This window comes from Zonotrichia albicollis, chromosome 18, assembly GCF_047830755.1.
Source record: "Zonotrichia albicollis isolate bZonAlb1 chromosome 18, bZonAlb1.hap1, whole genome shotgun sequence".
Classification (NCBI taxonomy): Eukaryota; Metazoa; Chordata; class Aves; order Passeriformes; family Passerellidae; genus Zonotrichia; species Zonotrichia albicollis.
The window spans coordinates 10928655-10950186 of NC_133836.1; the positions used below are offsets into that span (position 1 = coordinate 10928655).

The following is a 21532-nucleotide window of genomic DNA, read 5'->3' on the forward strand; positions in this document are numbered from 1 at the left end:
TGGCTGCTCTGCAGCCTGCTAAGGAAACATCCAAGCCTTGCTTCCCCTCCCAGCATCTGCACCTGTACTTTTTCTCAATCCCTGCAGAAATGAGCTGAACTGCTGCAGGGTGCTTGGGTTATGAGCCCCAGTGGAAGGGGCAGAAGATGAGGCCAGTGCTGAGACTGGGGTTCACTGCTGTTTCCTCACACTCACACTTTTTTAGAGCTGCTAAGTTTTCCAACTTCTAATACACTGAGCCTTGTTCCTGTGACATTGAAATGCAATTCCATCCTGGATCATCAGTGAGGCCAGTCACTCTTGTCAAAGCAGACTGATCCTCCCCACCCCTGCACTAATTGAAGCTTTCTGCACCTCAACTCAAAGCCTGGTTCCATCTTAGCCACAGGAACAGTGCTAAAAACTAATCAATATTCTGACAATTTAGTACAAGAGCAATAGATACAGAGAGCTGGTAGAATCAACTTTATTTACAGAATGTTACTGGGAAAGTGTCAAGTTAAAAAAGTATGAAAACAATCTTACAAGGACAAGCTGGTGATTGCATGTTTTACAGGGATTGTTTTGGGAACAACCACTGGAAGAATGGGTGACCTCCAACAGCTTCCAGGTTGGAGATTGCAGCTTGCTATTTCATACAACACTGTCTCTGCTGGACTGAAACAAACCCACCACAGCACACTGCCAAGGCTTATAAAATACAGACAAGTGATTTTTTTTTTTTCCTGCTGCTGGTTTTGCTTTCAGTGAGACCGAAGAAAGAGCAAGTCTGTGAGAGTTCTGGTTTTACTTTCACCTCTTAAAAGAGCACAATGGCCTAAGCTAGGCAGGACATGACAGCAGTACTAGACTCAACACAAGTGAGGGAGTGAAGTGAGGAACCATGCACAAGGATGGAAGAGAACACTTAACTGTTCAGGGAAGTGAAACAGGCTTAAAAGGAACATAGTATTTTAAAACCAAATATACACAGTAAGATCACAAAACTACCCCATCCTCCTCCTTTCAAGCCACAGAACAAGACTCCAAAGGCAAGTTTCACAGTAATGGCATCACCAGATGCACACTAGATTGAGGACAGTTCTTGGGACTCCCTTCTCTGAACAGCACTGAAGGCAGTACAGAATATCCACAGCTATGACTGAGGAGTTGAAGGGTGAGGATTCCAAGGCTCCATTTTGATGACCTTTAGTAACTGGCTTGAAAGATTAAAACAAGGAAAATACTGCAGCTAAATAAGGACCAGCACCAGCCCTCTTGAAAGAGCAACAACCAGGAGGTACCTACAGACTGAAGATCTGGCTTTATCCTGACTGCACCAGGTCCCATCCTCAAGGCTTTTGAAGACTAAACAATTCTCTCATTTGGTGGCAAGAGTCACAGGGAATCAGACCTTTGTTACATAGACAGCAAGATGTGGGCTTTTACTTTGACACTTTAGCTACACTGAGTGCACAGTACGTGACAGAAAAATGTGAGAGGGAGACCTAGAGGAGATGAGCAGCAAGAAAAGGCAAAGCAACTTCATCCTGTTCACTCACACTTAGGATATGCAACTTTAATCTTAAAGAAAGTCCCACACGTACAATGGAGAAAGGTCCAAACCATAGGCACAACTAAAGCTCAACTGTTATCAGCTACTCTTATGTACAGCTGTATAGATTCAAAAAGGCTATTCTAGGTGTGTATGTACAAAAGATTGTTTATACACAAGTCTGTACAGAAGGGTCTATACATGTAGTTTTCTGCAGAAGGAATCCATAGCTGCTACCTCTACACTAGAGAATATCAGCACTTCATTCACATATCTTACAAAAACAAACAAACAAAAAAAATAGACACTTCCAGGATTAAACTGGCTTTGTCGTGCATCTAAATTTCTTCAGGCTTCACTATCCGAGCCATAATGGATCCTTTAGTCTTGATGCAGACATGAGACCAGGACAGGTGCCATGTGCTTTAGTCTCTCAAAAGGAAATTCTGCACAGGAGTGCTAAAAATAAAAGCCCCAAAAAACCAAACAGAAGTGAAGTCCTGACTATGGACATTCTCATCCAGTCTAAAGAATCGCAAGTGTTCCACCCAGTGGTCACTTCACTGCCGGAATTCCAGTTCATCCACACTGATGACTTTGGATGGCATGGATGGGAGAGGCTGCTGCAACACATCTGAACCAAACCACTTGGCCAGGCCAATGGGAGAGCCACTCCTCTGGCTGGGGCGATGGTCGAGCTGTGTGTGCCCGTGAGATAACCCAGTCCGAGGCAGCACATTCTGAGGGGCTGTTTGTGCACCAGCAGGGGATCCCTGTGCTCCAGAGCCTGCGAAATGTAAAGTATTAGAGGTGCAGTAATACCCAGCACAGATTTGCCCTCGAGCTATCACCTGATAAGGCATGTGAGCTGAATGTGGCTTTTATTCATTCTATGAGCCCCAGAAGTCCAGGTACCACGGGTTTATTTTCATTAGTACTCCCATAAATGGCCTGACACTGCCAGTTCCGGACACAGACGGGTTTGAAGGGAAGACCAGGATCAAATAGCATTTCCCTGGAGAAGGTGGGTGGCCCGTGGCCCCAGAAGGCTGAAAGCCTGCACACATGCTGCAAGAGTCAGATCTGTCAGTATCAACACATGTTCTGAAACCAAACACTTCACTTGGACTTTGTTCTGGCATAACAGCTTGCATTGGCCCAAACCACCTGAGACCCACACAAGGTTAGTGATCACAAATAACTCAATTAAAGTAGCTCCATGAATAACTAAATTAAAGTAGCTTCCTGCTAGCACAGTGCATTCAACACCCCAGAAAGGAGCCTTCTAGAACTCACTCCTGCTGTCTGTTCAAGCCTACCTGACCGCTGTAGCTGCTGTTGCATCATGGCGAGCTGCAGAGGTGTCCCCGAGCGAGGGTTGAGGATGTGATGGCTTGCTGTTGGTAATGGATAAAAAGGCTGGCCAAGGATGGGAGCAGATATTCCCTGCAAGTGAGACAGGTCCACTCCAGGAGGAAGCATACCTGTGGAACATGAGCAAGAAAAGGTCTTACCTGATAAGCATAAGGAACTTCATGCAAAACAAAATATATATATTTAGATGGGTTGGAATTTATTGTCTGATTTTAAAGGTAAGTTCTGATATAATAAAGACTACCAGTAGTATCAGTTTGTGCTGCTCCTAACACAGTCTCAAGCAGAACATGCATGAACAGGAAAAAAAGTATGGATTACCTGCTTGCAGCAGAGGAAGATGCTGTGGATGGACCCCCTGTGCCATCATTCTCTGGACCAATCCTGGGTGCAGTTGATGAGCAGGTCGTACAAGTGGTACATGGGGAACAAGGGGTACTTGATGAACAGGACGAAGGAAAGGGCCTCCTGGTACTGGGGAGGCCATTGTAGGAGTCTTCCTACCAGCTGATTTGGGCCTGTAGTCTTGCTCTTTGGTGCAACGATTTGCTTGGGTAAGAGGTGTGGAACATGCAGAGCGTTGCAGTGCAGGTAGTTTGGTACCTAAGGTGGGCAAAGTTCCTTGATCTGCATTCTCCACAGAACTAGACAGTAGGTTATCTGTAGCTAGAATTGAATACAGCTATTACAGTCCACAGCTAGAAATTGCACCTAATGAAAATTAAAGCTTAATGATTGGATTTGATAGGTTCCAGAACTAGCTGAACTGTAGTCATATATATTTAATAGCAAGCATCTTTTTTCTGGATGCTTCTGGCCAAATTATTTCAAAAAGAGTAATGAGAAGGAATTTGTTCCACAGGAATCCCTGTACAGGAAACTTAAATTAGTTTAGAACCAACAGTAACTCCATTTTTAATTCTTATTTTTCCTTCTTAGGAATTTTGAACTGGCAGCACAGATGAGTCAGTGCCAAAGGTGACAGGAGGTACAAGAGATCCTCCCTAGACAAGATTAAAAGTTTGAGTTGTGCCAGAAGTCTGGCCAAAGGTGGTTTTTCAGTTTAGCTGTGTTTGGAGGTTAACAGCAGCCTTCTATATCTGATATCTGCTCAGGAAGATTTAGAACACTAAAGCACCTCCAGAAACAACTTCCACAGACCATCCAGATGAGTTAGAGAAGGCTGAAATACCCTGGCATCAAGTACTGCAGTGGAGATATTTCAGTTGGACTGCTACCATGAACTGCAAGCTGCCTCTGCAGCTACCAGTGCTGAAGCACAATGCCACAGCCACTGGCCATGCCAGTCTGACTGGCTCAGGCAACTGGTGTTGAGCATTTCCTTTTAACAGCCTCTTACATCAGCTTGGGTGACAAAATGCTTCCCTGATCTGCTACACTTAAGAGTTTAACTGGTCTCAGCTTTGACTGTTCAGTTGTCTCAAGACAACTAAGTTTCCAATTACTGGTGTAGAGAGCTATGGAAGCATTATTGTCACTGTGCTTGTTCATCAAGAAAAGTTGCAAACAATTATGGTTCAGCCCCCTTAGTGTTGCTCAGAATTGATAGGAAATAGAGATTAAGCCCTGGAAGAGCATCCCCTCCATAGCTCTGGCCCCTCCTCCCACAGGCTCCCTCCTCATCTCCACAGATCAGCAATGTCTAAAGGTAGCCTGGGTGCATTATGTGCTGAGACAGTCTGAGTGTATTCCAAATCCCTTTTGCCTGTGCTATTTTAAAGCCATTACAATACCTTCATTTGGTCTCTGATTTTCATCTTTAACATCACTGATTTTCATTTTCCCAGAAACTGGATCCTCTTTGCTTTTCTCTTTGCTCTCGTACATCTTGCGAATCACCGAGGTAGGTGTGAAGGAAGGAGACAGCTGCAGAGGACACAGTGACAAACTCACCTCACCCAGGGCTCATTATCCAGGCCACAGTACCTCAGCTGTGGGAGGACACCAATTCTAGCACATCCTTTCCATTTAAAGCCCTTCTGAATCAGCTGCTGTGTGCCCATGGTTTTACTTCACCTCAATTTTATAGCTTTATTCTATAGATTAAGCATTTCTCTTTAGCTTTTTTGCAAGTCCAATATCAAAACCTGCAGCTGTTCTCAGTTAAATGTACTTTAACAGGCTTGAAATAAAATAGCTGAGCTGTAGTGTAAGTTACAGCTGTTGGTTCAGAAGAGCAATTCCATAGGAATTCCTACAGAGCTGCTTCATCTGCATGAGCTCAGGGCTGATGTTCTGCAGAGAATTATTGCCTCTTTTGGGTTGCCCCCATTCAGAGTTCCATAGCACCTGTGGAAGTCATTCACTTGGAATGTAAGCCTGGATTACTTCTTTCATTTGGCAGGTGATGGAGCTGCAAGTACTTGACTGATTAATTGGAAAATTTAGATGAAAACTGCATTCTGTGTAATGCTGAAGGTAGAGAGGCAACAGCTTGGCTTTGAGATTTCACTAATTTTCAAAGTGACCCTGAAGCTCCTCGGCACTATTTCAACCCACAGACACTTAGGTCAAACACTTCACACCCAAACACCAGTGTTCTCTAAAGCATCTCATGGCTTTCAGCACCTGTCTTAAAATTTAAGCACCAAAATATGATTGCTTGGTTTTTCATAACCACCTTCATTTGGCTTCAGAACATGAGGTCAAAGTAACATTAATGGTACTTCTTCAGTTTTAGGTAAGACAGTGGTCAGAAAAGGCTCTTTTCCAAGGTAAAGACATTCAGTTAAGCATGAAGGAAAAATTCCTGTGTCCCATGGCCACAGATACAACATGAATGTGATTAATTCAATGGCCTCCCTTTCTCCCATTTATTTCCACTGCTGTACTCTGGTAACTGCAGACTCTGTGACAGTTCTCCCACAACCACTGCACACCAGGTACTGACCATGCTGGTAATGGATGCTGCAGGGGCTGGGGAAGATGCACTCCCTCTGTGTCCTGGTGCAGGGGATTTGGTCATTCTCTGCTGCCTGTGAAGGGACAGGGAGTCAGAAGCAGCTCTGCTCTTGGCACAGAGCCAAAGGCAGCACTGCCAAGAACCAATGCAATCCTGAGTGACTAGTGCTAATATCTACTGAAAGACAATAAGCACATTAAAAATCAGTTAACAGCATATCCCCTACATTTTGCAGTCAGGGGCTCACCTGTTTCTGTAGCCATCTCTGCTTTTGTCCATTTGTGGTTTACCAAAGCCATGCTGGTAGAAATTTGCTGCATGTATGGCCAAGTCATGTGGGAGTGCCAGTCCCTCTAAAGCAGCTTGCTGGATCTCCAGGGGACTCATCTGAGGTACAGTTGGATAAAAAACACACAAGTCAAAGCCTGTATTTGGCTGGGTTTTTTAAAAATATATTGAAGACTGATTGCTATAGCTACCAATGTCTTCACCAACATCTGCCCACCAACAGTCTGGTTTATTAACAGGCAATAGATGTTTCAAAAAATTTTGTACTTCAGATACTCTAAGATGGGCCAAATTGCAATGAGGTTTGGAGACTGTACTAAATTACATTTTGCATCCTCACACTCAGAGTAAACTTAACAAAGCACAAACATCTGGCTGCAACAACTACACATTTCTACATGTTAGCTCTAGACCACAGAAGACAAAGACATGCAAATATATTAAACAAAAAGCAGGTCATCTAACCTGTGCAGCAACTGGGCTCATGGGCTTCCTTACACCTGGAAATGGATCACCAAGCAACTGCTGAGAACCTTGTCCAAAACCTAAAGAATACAGAACAGTTGTTTTTAAAAGCACTAACAGTTCCTTTCAATACATAGAATACATATCCCAAGGTAAAATAATGCTACATGAATTAAGGATTCCTTGTGAAGACTCTCAGCTCACCCCTTAAATCTACACAGAGCTACATCTCTTCCCTGTCACAGAGCTGGAGAGCTACACAGAGGCTCCTGGTAGTGTTCTGTAGTACAAATGGCCAAGTACTCCTTGGAAGTTATTTTTGCACAGCAGCTGAGCACATTATTCCTCACCAGAACTCACTGTGAGTTCTGGGTGATGAATTTAACATTAGAGACTAGTAAGTGGAAAGGCACTTAGCACTGCCCTAGATGCCAACCAAGTGCCAGGAAGTTGTTACAATTCTAAAAAGCAGTCTTAAAAAACCCTCAGGCAATAAGAGCCCCCTTTGCAGGCAGCCTCACCGATGGGGGATGATATTCTGTGGCGCAGGTAATCGGCAGAAGCAGCTCGAGCAGGGAACACAGGAGGGATGGGGGGAGAGGGGGCTCTCTGGGCCAGCAGGGACCCTGCAGGCTCCAAACCACCCATCAGCCCACTCAGCACATTGGATGAAGCAGGTCTGGTAATGGGTGGACCAAGAAGCTCCTAAGAATAATTAAAGAAAGAACATTAAAAATAGGACAAATTTACACAAACCAGCTCATTTTACTACACCACAGCCTGCCCTATTTATAGCAACTTGGAGACAAGGGGACTTGTGCAACCAGATACACCAATCCTGCTTTGCCCAGAATTAGGCACTCAGCAAGCTTTTCATTTTCAAGCTCTAATTACAGGAAGTAACATGACAAGACAAATTTTTAGGTGAACTGATCTAGTCCTTGGCTCTTTCTTTATAGTATCTTGTCTGATAGTATAAAGAAAGGACACACTTAATGGATCAATGGGATCCATCAGAGACACTGTTAAGGATGACTGACACTGCCAGTATCTCGTCTGACTGTTGCTCCCATAAAGCCTTAAATGCCTTACTGTCAAATAATTTTTGTTTTCCCATTGGGGATATGCTTTTAAGTACCTCCCTCCCCCCAGTAAGAATACCTGCAGAATATTCTTTGACAGAGGCTGGCCTGATATCTCTGGAGGTGACATTAAGTGGCTTTCAAGGCTCTGCTAAGAAAATGAAAAAACTGTAAATTAGACATAAATACAACCAAGCTCATTAAGAGACTATCTACATTTGTTTCAGTGACAGAAATAATTTAATCTGTTGTGTTGAACAGTAGTTTATGCAACAGCCAAATAAAATTTCAGCAAAGTTAAGGGCTGAGCTGGCTACAGATTTCCCCTAAGAAAAATGCCTGTACTAGACTGCATACAAGTATTTCACTGTGCCTTGTTCAAGTTTGGACCAAATATATGAATTTATGTAATTGTGTAAACCAGAGGTGGACTACTGAGCCATTGGTTAACTGAAAATATGTACAAACTAAAAAATGTTTGCATGTTCAGGAAATTATTTAAGATATTTTTCTGTGCATCAAAACTGCACATTAATGTAAAGAGACACCCAGAGGCAAAGTATTGATTTAAGTCTGAGATCAATCTGCAAATTATTCACAGGGCAAATTCACATTCTTCACTATCCTTTAGTTAAGTGGGATGGGTCTAAAAGTCCTTGGGCATAGTTTGGCAGGAAAACCACATGCTTTAGACCTACTTGGTTGTTAGAAGTATCTTCTGGTGCCAGAAATATTTACTGACAGCTTCTGGGTCAAGCACACTGCTTAGGCAGTTAGTGGCAGGATGAAATTTCACCCTACAATTCCTCGCAGTTTAAACCTTACTATCATCTGTTGTTTAATATTAATCTTCCAGCTAACAAATATTCACACTTCAGCTTCATCTTAGTACCAGTGTGGTGGCGTTCACAGGGGTCTTAGGATGAGGGAAGAGATGAGGATCTGACTCCATGTTTCAGCAGAAGGCTTCATTTATTATTTTATGATATATATTTATTAAAACTATACTAAAAGATTAGAAGAAAGGATTTAATGAGAAGGCTAGCTAAGAACAGAATAGGAATGGAAATGATAACAAAAGCTTGTGTGTTGGACAGAGAGTCCAAGCCAGCTGACTGTGATTGGCCATTAATTAGAAACAACCCCATGAGACCAATCACAGATGCACCTGTTGCATTCCACAGCAGCAGATAATCAATGTTTACATTTTGTTCCTGAGGCCTCTCAGCTTCTCAGGAGAAAAAATCCTAAGGAAAGGATTTTCCATAGAATATATCTGTGACATCCAAGTGCTGTTAAAAGTCAAGTGCAAAAGAACAGACTGTTCACTGCCATACCCCTACTAAACAAAGGTCACTAAAAGCATCTGGCAAACATTCAGGTGAGGGTTGGCTGTTCCCCCCCAGGTCACCAGAGGCACTGGCTGCACTTACATTGACTTTGGGCTGGGAAGGCAGAGTCCCGCTTGCCTTCATGCTGCTGACCAGTTTGTTAAACGCTGTCATGTCCCCATCCTTCTTCATCTGCCTGGAGCCACTGACGTTCAGGGCTTCTTCCATCTGCTCAGCCATAAAGGGAGTGGCAATTTTCCCTTCCTGATCCACTTTCAGACCTTTTAGCCCAGCTTCGACTTCCTCCACGGAGAGTACAACCCCTGAATGTGCTGAGAAATACAGGAGAAATATTGGTAAACCACAGTTCTGTTCTCAAGTGAGCTAACAATGCTTGTGCAGGTGTTGAATAGAAGTTGTTTGAAAACTAGGAACAGCCAAAATCTTATTTTTTGATACTGATGCTAACTGCCAAACCATGACTGATCTGGGTTTAGACTGACATTTTAATATATCCATATTCAGAGAACTGACATGCACAACTACTGCCAGATAAAACTCCATAACAACCTGTTTAGGCTTCAGCTAGTAAATTCTTGCTCTTTCATTTATCCTGCAAGAAATGTTGTTACTACATTTTACAACTTTGCCTGCATTTAACAGAGAATATTAATGTGACAATTGAGTTGGTTTCTTTTCTCAATTAGGAAAGTTTCATTTATCTTATACTCCAGGACTCCAGATGGTTTTACAGCCACAGTGCAAGCCATGCCAAATTTCTGAAGCTCTCATAAGCAGAAAGAATACATACCTGGAAAATCTAGACACTTTAGAGACTCAGCTACACACTTAAGCTCAGTGTGTATAAAGTTTGAAGTAGATTTTTTTACTCAGAAATTAAAGCCTCTTACAGAAAGATTTCACTGGCATAACCAGCACAAGGTACAGGGCTCTTAGCAGTACTTTTTTCTGTACATGCATATATCTACACATATATAAACACCTACTGGTGCCTGACATCAAGGCTAAACATGCTTTATGGACCAGCTGACACACATCACAAGGCATGACACCTTAAAAGAAAAGGAAGAAAAGACAGAAGCATGCCATGGGTTGCAGATACTGGACCAAAGAAACAAGATTTACTGGAAATTTGGGCAAGGAGGTGGAGAAAAGAAACAATGATGCAGACATGCAGCACAGAACATGAGCAAACATGATGCTGGTGGAGAGGAATTGATCTGAAAACTCCACAACACTTGAAGAGCTGTACAGCATTTTGTGGGAATGCAGAGCCCCACATCAGGTACTTTGGAGTAAATGGAAACTTCCTCACAGATTTTTGTTCCTTCATCCGTGGTTTGTGAGGATCAAAGTTGAAAAAGTTTTTAGTAGGAAAGTCAGACTAAGCAGAACAGAAATAGAACTACAAGTCTTTTTAAAGTGAAATTAAGGAAGCTCTCCACATGTTAGCCAACACTCCCTACTCCAGACTGGATGTTTAAGAACATTTGCAGTGCTCAGATGCTTTCCTTCCTAGCTGCCTCACACTAATCACTTTTTCTTCAGTCCAGTTTACATGGCAATACATGCTGCTTGCCAAAGAGAAACCAATCTGGAATTAGACCTCAAGATTCCACAGAACACATGCATTTTGTACACTCCATGCATGCTATGGGCCCAGACATGCAAATCCCTGCACTGGAGGCACCCTTGAAAAAACAAAACCAAACAAATTCCCATTCTCAAGGCACTGTACAACTTCTGACCCTTAATGGATCAATGTGCTCCATCACAGACATGCCAAGGATGGCTGACACTGCCAGTCTTTGGTAAAGCCAGAGTTTCAATGCCACAGGTTCAGAGCTGACATTACCAGTCACCACTATGAAAAACTGAAAATGCCATACACAAAGCTGGAAACTCAGATCAAGACTTGCATCATCTTATAGTTGTTTCTGGCCACTAACACAGTCTGATAAAGTGATGTCATCCTGTGATTAGGATGAAAAGAGTCAGTGATGATATTGACACAACTGAGAGCTGCTGAATACTGAGTTTTCAGTGCTGTAAGTAAATCTGTTACACTGCCTACTCCTGGACTTGGGCAGTTGAGGTTTCCAGAGCACCAAGCCTCTTGCTGGGGGACACTGCATCACAAGAACTCGACAATAGCTGAAGAGGCACTTACTGCTCTCTCTAAGCTTTTCCTTGTTGGCTGAAAGACTTGAGAGAAGAGGTTTTAAGTCCACTTTGGCTTTCTGTAGCATTTCTAGGATGTCCACTTTGTTTTCAGAGTGGTCTTCCAATGGAATGGGAGCAAAGTAGTTTCCAGAGTTCTGGCCAGGGGAGAGAATGGCTTGCTCTAGACCTGCAACAGCAAAACCAGGAGCACTGCGACATCAGTTCACCAACCCAAGGGCTCAAGATGAACACACACTGGCAACCAACCTCAGCATGTCACTGCAAAGTCATGCCTCACACCCCTTGCCCAAGATCAGCTGGAGAGTCATCAGGAAGCACTGACAAGAACATTTATTAACAAAGAACTTGCAAAAGAATGCCAAGTGCTTAAACTGCTGAGAATTCACTGTCCTAAAGCCTTATCTGCCATCTTCTTATTGAATGAGTAAGAAAGAATGTGGAAGGAGGCTCCCTGACCCTGCCTTGTCCTGCAGCCTTACCTGCCAGCCTCTCCAGCTCCTCATGAGGGGTAGATCTCAAGCTGCTTGACCGACTTCCAGAACGACTGGGATTAGAAAACCACCTGCTGAACCTGCTGGCAGACACTGAGCCTTCCCCCAGCACATCCTCTATCATCTAAGGGAGGGAAAAAAGAAAAAATCTTAACATAAGCAAGATCAGCAACATTTCTGAGAAGCTTTACTGTGCAAGCAAGATTCTTCTGCTAGACAACTCAATGCTGCTCCCAGAGTTTCAAAACTTTGATGTGCTTTTTTCCTGCAGTTAACATAACCCAGCATACATCCCTACCTGACACCAAATATTTACTCACAGTAAAACTGTAACTGGAAAAGCAGTCAGGGCTTTAACCAAAGGCCATTAACTACACCATTTTAAAGTGGAAGTGACAAAAGAACCCCAAGTACTTAAAAACCAGTGCATTATAAAATATAACTCAAACTAAAACTTCTCCTATCCTGCAAGGCAGTACCCAGTTAAAGCCTGGCTCAATAGGCACAGATGCACTTTCAGGCAGCATGTTTGCTTTTAGACAAAAGGAAGAGCAGCTTCTTCCTCTCAGAGAAATTAGGTTTTTTCTGAAACAAGGAGCACTCAACACTATTTACAATAGAGAAAAAAAAAAAGTATTGCTCCATTTGGTTTTGATTGCTTGACTCTAACATATTGTACAAGAAATGTACAAACCTATGATAACACTTGCCACAGACATCTCCCAGTACAAAGAAACTCCCATTTATGACAAGTCAGAACATCTGCCCATCTGCTGCATCAGCAGTTTTTTTCACTTGGGAAATCCCTGCTTTAAAAGGAGTCACCACCTTGCACGTATGCTGAAAATCAGATTATGAAGTCTAAAGAAACCATTTACAACTTCCATAGGGAGAATGAATTCCCCTCCATGTATTTTACAAATCACTGGCACCATATAACGACTCTTTTCTAATGCAAGCAGCTTGTCCACATTAAAGATTTGGTCAGAAGTCCATTTGTTCTAAAACCTCAACATTTCTAAACCATGTCAGGTCTGTTTGTTTGCAGTCAGAACTCAATTTTTGACTTTTCACTGAATTGGTAGGCTGTGTTTATCCAACACAGGAGTAATACCTGTAAAAAATTAATTAACCTCTTAAAGATTTAAGTAATAAAGATTCAAACCCTTTCAGACATACATCCTTTCAGGCATTAGTGTCTCCAGACCCACTGCCTGCCAGGAACTCTGCACAGGAGATCTGCCTGCTGCATTTCCCAGACTAAGACAGAAAAGGCTGTTTCAGCTAGGCTAAATTTGTACAATGAATCTTTTCTGAACGTGTCCTTAATAATTCCAAAGATCCATTCAGAATGTCAATTTTGAGCCTTCAAGTAATGACCAAAAGAAAGGAAAAATGGTCAGCTAGTCTGCCTCAAACACTTACTTTGGAGCCAGTCCCAGGGATAACACCTTGGCAGAAACATCCTAACACTCCAAAGCCAAATCTCTGCAAATTCATCTTAAATTTACACACTTCATAAAGGAACTTCCACAAAGCGAGAAGTTTTAGCTTTCACAGAATGCAGCTGCAGCAAAAATGTTCTCATTAACACAACCCAGTCTTAAGCCCCAGAAAACTCACAGAAGCCAGGCCAGGAACACTTTTATCCAAGTTAAAGAACTCATTGAAGTCAAACTCTCCTGGAGCAGGTTCTTGTAAAACAGCTTCTCTAGGAACTTCTTGATCTGCTGGAGTTTCATTGGCAAGGACAGCTTGCACTTCATCCTCTTCTGCCACTCCACCATTGCATTCTATGCCTTAAAAGAAAACCAAGTGAGTGCTGAATCACTGAATGTGGCTATTTCCTGTGGGAACAGGCCTGCCAGCCAATGCATTTGCCCAGGGATTGGAAGCACAGGCCCCAAAAAAACCCCAGCCCCAACTGACACCTCATCATTTACACCCCACTGGCTCCTGCTACAACTCCTAGCACACAGCTGCCAGTCTGGTAAGACTATCTAGCTCAAAAAACTAAGAATTGCCAGTGAACTGGGCAAAACAACTGCATCCTGATCAGCCTGGGCTGTTATGCCACACCAAGCACATACAGCTGTTGCAGAGAGGCAACAGCTGCTGCTGGTTTTCCACCAAGAATCCTTTGGCAGCTCCTGCCTTCTCGACGTGGGCTCCTAACAGTCAACACATGACAAACACTGCTTCTCCTCCTTCACCAGGAGCAAAGCACTTCTCACTTTAAAGACTTCTCAGCAAGCTTGCACAGGGCACTGCAAAAAAGCTGTGACATGGCTACAAACTCCTGTGCTTGGAACTGCACTACAATCCAGTTATGTTGTCCACCTGCAGAATTTCTAGCATTAAAAAGTCATCTCTCTTGCCATACTGCAATTTTTTTAAATCATCTAATGACTGCACACAAATTCAAAGTTTCCTAATTCAGTTTAAAGCTATGTTACTGGAAGATGTATGCCCAGATCAGTGTTCCTAATGTTAGTATTACCACAAGGAAAAAAACTATTTCAAGCACCTCAGAGCATTAGCTTAATTTAAACAGAGCCTTTAGCACCCAGCAGGATATAGAAATGAACAAGACCTTTAGAATAACCTATCAACTTCTGATATCATTCAGCATCCATACAAGGTTTTTTCCCAGCCTCTCAATCTCATCTCTCTTTGGAAAAAAAAAAGATAACTTATCACCTAATTGATCTTTCAGGTTACAAACACCATTATAGACTTTACATCTTGTGCTTCAAGATGACCAAAAGCTGTGCAAACTTAGGATAAAGGTTTTCATCTACACTTGTCTGGATGTGTAACAGTGCCCTGCACAGCCAGCAATGAGCCCCTCTAGCAGACAAGCAGAGCTCCCTGGGATTTGTCCTTACCTTCCTTCAGCGAGGCCGTGCGTCGCCTCGTGCGCTTTCTGCCTTTGTGATCTTCCTCCAGGATTTTATCATCAAAGCCTGTCAGCTCAATGGTTTCAGACTGACTCGTAGGCCCAGCAGAGAACCACTCAGGTTCCTCTTCAGTGTAGGAATCATTCCTTCTTCGCTCCCCAAAGACACGTTTGCTGTCACCAAATTCCCTCTGAAGGGGAGATGTTAAAAACATTAGCCTTAATAAAATACTGCTTCCTAAGTCTTCCCCAGCTTCCACCTTTCACACCAGTTCTGGGTATGTTTACATGTGTATACAATCTCCCTGTATGCTCTGTAAGCTTTTAAATTTAAGGCTTCACAGCTGAATTTCTGCTTCATTACACCAAAAGCTATTGATCTGCAAGTGTTTCCATAAACTCAGTTCTGCAGCCTGAGAGTTAGCAGTTCCTTTTTTTGTAAAAAAAAAAAAAAAGCATTTAAAAAAGCCTGAAAGCATGGAGAGCACCCATTTACTGAGGTTATGCTTGCTGACAACTGCCAGGTCAAGAACCACAAATGAACTAATAGACTTTTGAACCTCTTGCTAGTAAAAGTCAGCCACGGGCAGGGTTTGTCTGATAAACAGCATTACATACCTCCCTGTGAGCTCTCTGAAGGAATCTAAGTTTTGAAACACCAAGTGCTCACCCTTAAGGGCTTGCTTGCACAGAACACTTGGCTGCTGCATGCAGCTCACCTGCCCCAGGTGCTTTCAGTGCCCAGGTGTCCAAGCCCCCGATTTAACAGCGAGGGAAAAAAGGAACCAACCCTGAAGCGTTTATCCTTGTAGTCCCTGTCCCGATCGCGGTCCCTGGCGTCCCTGGAGTCCCCGCCCCGATGGTCCTTGTCGAAGTTCCGGGAGGAGATGATCCGGCCGCTGCCGATCCTGCGGCCGCCGATGACGCGGACGCCGTCGCTGTCCTTCTCCAGGGGGCTCCCTGCCCGCCGGGAGCTGACTGACGCTGTCACATGGCAGCCGCCCCCAAAGCTCCGCCTCTGGGGACTCAGCACCACATCCAAGTCATCTTCTTTCACTCGCTCTCTTGGATCTGCACGTCAATGACCACACAAAAAGCACTCAATTTAATGCATTAAAGACAAGTGAGTTGTGTGTATAGCATCCCTCTGTTCCATAGCCTTGCTGCTGTTCCAGGGCTTTTAAAGGAAAATGCTCATGATTTGTTTCTGTGAAGCTGATCTAGCTGAGACCACAGGAAGTGCAAACTAAAATTTATAGCTGGGTATTGAGGAACTACTGTGGTCTCCTAGAAGTACCTGATTTCCCACTATAGACCTTCAAAGTGCTCAGCTTCGAGTTGCAGGGAAATTGTCCCAGCACTTGCATTTTACATATGCATTCACTATTACAGGGCAAGAATAGGAGAACATAACTGACTGCTGCACAGGCTTGTTCTTAGGTAACAGCCACCAGAAAACTCACTATAGTTGGAACAACCAAGGTTTCTTTGACACTTATCCTGTGCAGCCAAACAATTTTCAGAGACTTTGGTCCCTTTTGTGTTATCCCAACAGAAAGGTTTTGCCAACAGCCCAGGTTCAGTTTGGAGCAATGTGCTCAAACGCACTCACCTACTATTCTACGCATAAGAGAAGTCCGATCTGAATCCAAATCTTTTTTAAAGCTTTCCACTGGTGAAGTTCTCCCTGAAGTTGGATATAAAGATGCATGCCACTTCTCTGGATCCCAGACACCATCACTAGGAAAATAAAATTGCAGCATTGTTTACTATCTTGTAGCCTAATAAATGCTTCATAATGCTGCTGCTGGAAACCTAGAATTCACTGGTGAGCAACCAGTACAAGTGAATTATCCTTCATACCCAACTTTCAATCTGCTGTACTATGGTTTATTACTTCACACATAGTATTTGGATCTCTTCTGTAACAGCAAGGAAGTACAACACCCAGTATCAGGTTTTAAAAGGCTAGTTATTGTTGAAGCTTGCCTGGTACACTGCAAAACAGTTCAAGTAGATCATATGGTGCTGCTCTTAAGCATTTGGGTAATTTTATCTCAATCTCACACTTCCACAATAAATTCATCTGAATAATAAAGAATCTGCTGCTTAATAAACTTACAAACACTAGCCAAGAACACTCACCTCCATTTTTCAGTGAGGTACAGTGACAACATGGGAGAGTAATCCACTAGGCAAGGCAGCTTGTTACAGCCTGACCCAGTCTGTGCTACACACCCGTCCATGGTCCTGGTACTTTTTCTAGCAAGTCTGTCAGACTTGTGCTGTGTGAAGTTATGAGATCCAGCAGAAAATAATCTCTGTTCAAAGAACAAAACCCTTGGCCAGAGCATTGAGCCCTTCCTGGCAGATTAGTACTTCTGAAAACTGGACTCTGTAGCAGTCTGAACTTTGTGGCACATATATCTCCCATAAGAGCACTTCTTCGCTAAGTGTTTTTATTGCAGTTTAAACTTTTGCTTTGAAAGAAATGTATTTAGCCTTTGTATAATGAAGAAAATACCTGTCATATTTTTCAGAAAGACAAGAAGGTCTTTTTTTAGAGTAGGGACGCTCTTTAATATCCAGCAGCTCCTCCTAGAAAAAAAAATTAAAAAAAAAAATCAAGACAGGAGTTTTGATTCACACCCAGACAAGATTCAAGTGACTCAAACCATCTACTCCAGACTGCCTGTCCAATTTAATGTTTTAATTTGACAGCCCAGGTTTTCCAATATGCTGTTTCCTATCCTGTGAAATACAGCACTGGAAGTTTATATTTCACTTGTTCTACCAGTGGCCACTGACCAAACACTTATTCAAAGCACTAAGCCTTACTAGGCCAGGCTCAGTTTCTCGTGAACACTCCAAGGCTGCTCACACCATAAATGTTTATGTATTCACTTCCCTGGACACTTCAGCCTAAAAACACCACAGGCATCACGGACACCAGAGCTGCTGAGCTCTCAAGAAGGAATCAAAATTGCTGTGGTTAATGCTATATAGAGTTCAGCAGGTAAAAAAAGCATTAGCACAATTTCAGTTACTGGTGTAGATCTGTGAATTCTAGACAAGCTTGCCATTTCTGACCATCACCAACTCCCAGATATTATGATATGTGTTATACAGTTACCCATTCTACCCAACACTAAATAAATGCTGAATAGTTTATTTTCCCACTTTCTACCAGCTTTGAGCAGCCCCTAGGTTACCACTGCACACCCTGAGGAGTCACCCAGCTGGCAACCAGGGCAGTCTCACTGCAGTTTGCCTCATTCAGAAAGCATTATTAATGGTGTGATCATCAGTGCTTTAAATCAGCATTAACTCTGCTGCACATTTCTAGTTACACTTACTCATTCTGCCAAGATCCCAAGAACCTGCCTCACTCCCAAATGTACTGAAATATTCAGAACTGTGCAGGGATCAATGAGCAGCTGGAAGGATAAAGAAATCCTAACAGCAGACACCATACATCAGCCAAACTGAAAGAAATCTGTTTACCCTTTCCCCCAAAAACACAATATCCTTCAGAACCCTTACATCATCTTCCCCACACGATTAAAATCAGTTCATTAACTATGTGAGTTGGACACTTGCTCTAGGTGGCAATTTGGTAGCTGGATAAAACTTTAACATCCCCATCCCACCCCAGGCATCACCATTAAAGGGAGCCTGGCCTCCCTGCCCACAGCTTCCCAAAATAAACCTCAATCTGTGAGGAACATCAGTGCTGTAACACTATCAGAGCCTGATGCAGACACCACAGCATTAACAGCCCTGTCCATCAGCAGACTGGGAATGGGTTGTTCTGCTGGCCACGAGAGGGAGTCCAGGCTCTCATTCACATCCTATCACAATTCTTCCACTCAAGTGAGGAAAATTTGAATTGTTTCTTGCCTTTCACTCATTAGCTGTGCACCCTTGGGGGAACAGCTTCCCAAGAACCAGCAAAGACACAGATAAAACTGTAGAGCACTCCTCCTACAGAGGAGATAAATGCTGGCACTTCCACCTGGAGGGTTTTAGGTTTAATTCACATACATTCTAAGCAGGCTGGGGGAAAAGTGTGCTTAGCTGTTATCATACAGTTTTAGGCAGAAAGCTTAGAACTACTCAGAGAATGAGCCAGATGTTTTCCTAGTGGTAGTAAATGAATACAAACCATTAAAGGAAATCACTCCTTTTCTAAATCAGCAGCACATACCCCAAAAGAGTGTTGCCTCAATCCCTAATTAGTAGGAAACTGGAACACATAAAAATACCCCACAATGCTGATTACCTCACCACCTTAAAATATTTGAGCTGTAACGTGTAGGGAAACCATATGATGTGAAGTATTTTAACACAGACTGATTTCTGGTATTTCTTGATTTAAGCTCCTTGGAAACCAACTGATAAACAGGACTAGGCACCCTCTGGCACTAGTTCTGCAACTTTGTGCTGGTCAGAAACCATAGGTACTGAACTAACAAAACTGAAGCTACAGAGGCACTGCTTTCAGTCAACAACCACCACCACCACTGCCCTAAAAAGCAGAGCAGAAATTGAAGCTGAATTCAGCTACTACACAAGAGGACTTAGGCAAGACTGAATGAGAATAGAGACCACTTTTTCAGCAGGGGAGCTTTAAAAACAGCTCCTCTCTTTCACTTAGCAGTTAACTGACTAACTAGGTCTGAATAACAATATACTTTGCATCCTCAAAAGTTAAGGGCACATCTTTTCTCAGAAGTTAGAGAGATTTAGAAAGCTGTGCTATTCCCAAGAAGTTCTGCCAATTCTGAAGTACGTGGTTTATTGTTGATGTCTACTTAAAATAAGCTAGAGCTCTACTATCTCAACAGAACATAGCCACAATGATAACTTCTTTTTTCCTTTAAAAAACAACCTGCTAAAAAGCCAACAGCTCCAAATTCCTCAAGAAAGATAACACAGTCAGCAACAATATACTATCTCTCCTGTTCCACACTTCAGGCCATTTGCTGCAAAGTATCTTAACAGCTTTTCACAAAGCAATGACCACCTGTTCCCACAGCTGGCAGCCATGGGAAAATCAACCACCATTACAGACACTTCCCAAAGGCATTTTTCAGCAGTGGTACCAAAACTCCAAACAAAATTTGAATTCTAAACCCTACAGCATATCAAGCTCACTTAGTACTAGAACAATCTTTTTATTGGCAAGTTATTTGGCTCTTCTTCCCCTCATACATATATTTAGGCATCACAGTTAAACAAACACCTGTGTTAACGTTAGAACACTAAGCATTGATTAGAGTCACAACTGTTGAGGCTTCCAGCAATCAAACATGAGCAAGTCTAAGGTTACAACAGGCACCCAGTAAATATACGAGAGGTCCTGATAAGATCTATGTGCTACACCTTCCTAGGAAATGGCACCTACTGCAAGAAAACATTTTTGGTCAACTTCTCGAAAGAACACAGCTGAAAACAGAACTACCAAGTGCTTGAGAAAGCTGGTAGAACAACATACTTCAGTCTCTACAAAAATCTCTGAGCACATGCTGTGGGGTGCTCAGATATTAAAATAAGGTGGTGGGAATCAAAAGCATATCGAGGACAAGATTGCACAACTACATCACATTTAACAAGCTGCTCATTTGATACCACTTTGTAAATCCTAATCCAGGCAAAGGCTTTTCAGCTTTCACCTCACTGTTTCCCTCTCACAGGAGCCTCCACCTCCCACTCTACTCCTGCGACCGAGACTTTCACGCACAACTCAGAAACGAAAAGAGAGTAATCTAACCTTTGTGTAACGATGTGGGTATTTAGTTGTAATTCTGTTCAGCTCCAGGAAAGCATCGCCATTTTCAGTTTCTGTTGCTGCACCTCCTCTTTTATCCATGGTTACTTCAAAGCCTTTGACCGCGGAGCTAATTAAAACAAAACCAACCCGTCAGATTTCAAGACGTACCTTTCTAGAGGGTGCATTTTCTCTCCAGCCCGACTCAGTTTAGCGCTCGGGCACAGCAAAGCAGAGCCGCGCTCCCCAGCAGCGCCCGTTCCCTCCCAACCCTGCCCCTTCCCCCGGCCCGGCCGGGCGGCTCTGCCTGAAGGGTCCGAGGCGCCCCGGCAGCGCGGCCGGCCCTATCCGCGCCCGGGCGGCTCCGGCCCTCGGGGTATCGCTCTGCGGGCACGGCCGGCGCGCGCGGCCCCGGGACCCGCTCCCCACACAGCCCGCGGGGCCCTGAGGGGCCGGGCGCCGCTCGCCCCGCACCGCGGGGGCAGCGCGGCCCAGGCGCCGTCCCGAGGCACCGGAGCCGGGGAGGGGAACGGCGGTAGCGGGGCAGGTGACTCAGCGGATCCCCGCCCGGCCGCACTCACCGGCGGGTGTCCCGCGCCGCTCCGCTCAAGGCCTCACCGCCGCCCGCGGCGTTTCCTGCTCCGGCCGCCGGCCCCACTTCTCCCCCGCCCCCACTGAGGGGCCGCAAGCGCCCCGGGCCGGCGCTGCCGCCGCCGCCACCGCCGTCCCCCCCCCCAGCCCCGGCCGCCCCGCGCAGCCCCGCGCGCCGCCGCCGCTCCCGCTCCGCCCGGCGCCGCCTCCGCTCAGCCGCCGTAGCCGGGGCCTCGCGCCGCCCGCTCCGCACCCATTTAACGCCCCGCGCGCAGGCGCGTCGGGCGCGCGCGCCGGGGGCTCCCCCGCCTGCCGCCTGCCCGCGAATGGGCGGCGGGAGGCGCTGACGGCGGCAGGGCTGTGCTCCCGCCCCGTGTCCCCGCCGCTGGCCGCCCCTCGGAACCGGCGTCTCACCCTGCGAGCGGTGCGGTGGGTGAGGAGAGGCGCGGGGCTCGGCGAGGGCCTGCAGGCAGTCTGGGCGGGCAGCCCTGCGGGGGAGGCGGCCGCCGGCGGGATGCGGTGCGCGCCATGTGCGGGGCGGCGGCGGGATCGGCGCGTCCCTGTCCCGGGACTGTCGCC

General features: G+C 44.6%; 1 protein-coding gene across 5 annotated transcripts; it reads right to left on the reverse strand.

Annotated features, from left to right (window-relative positions):
- Window positions 1–450: 450 nt before the first annotated feature.
- Window positions 451–21172, reverse strand: EIF4ENIF1 (eukaryotic translation initiation factor 4E nuclear import factor 1). Of its 5 annotated transcripts, none has more exons than XM_074554468.1 (19): window positions 20944–21168; window positions 20366–20492; window positions 17117–17190; window positions 16205–16332; window positions 15383–15663; window positions 14582–14783; window positions 13317–13492; window positions 11682–11817; window positions 11189–11368; window positions 9100–9329; window positions 7746–7814; window positions 7106–7289; window positions 6585–6664; window positions 6079–6218; window positions 5820–5904; window positions 4663–4795; window positions 3230–3574; window positions 2854–3018; window positions 451–2321 (listed from the first exon to the last, which is right to left on the reverse strand). In XM_074554468.1, the coding sequence occupies exons 2-19, from the start codon at window positions 20462–20464 to the stop codon at window positions 2095–2097; spliced, it is 2934 nt and encodes a 977-aa protein (XP_074410569.1). In that variant the 5' UTR covers window positions 20465–20492; window positions 20944–21168; the 3' UTR covers window positions 451–2094. The 5 variants fall into 5 exon arrangements, with proteins under 5 accessions (XP_074410569.1, XP_074410568.1, XP_074410573.1 ...); XM_074554467.1 differs by having other exon boundaries at window positions 7746–7817; XM_074554472.1 differs by having other exon boundaries at window positions 3230–3292; window positions 7746–7817; window positions 20944–21167.
- Window positions 21173–21532: the final 360 nt, after the last annotated feature.

Excerpts from the sequence above, each read along its gene's own strand:
- EIF4ENIF1 (XM_074554467.1), bottom strand. The coding sequence starts at position 20,464 with ATGGATAAAAGAGGAGGTGCAGCAACAGAAACTGAAAATGGCGATGCT. Across the intron at positions 14,784-15,382 it reads ACAAGGATAAACGCTTCAGG|AGGGAATTTGGTGACAGCAA; the intron begins GTTGGTTCCTTT and ends TCTCCCCTTCAG. Across the intron at positions 3,019-3,229 it reads TCTTCCTCTGCTGCAAGCAG|GTATGCTTCCTCCTGGAGTG; the intron begins GTAATCCATACT and ends CATGTTCCACAG.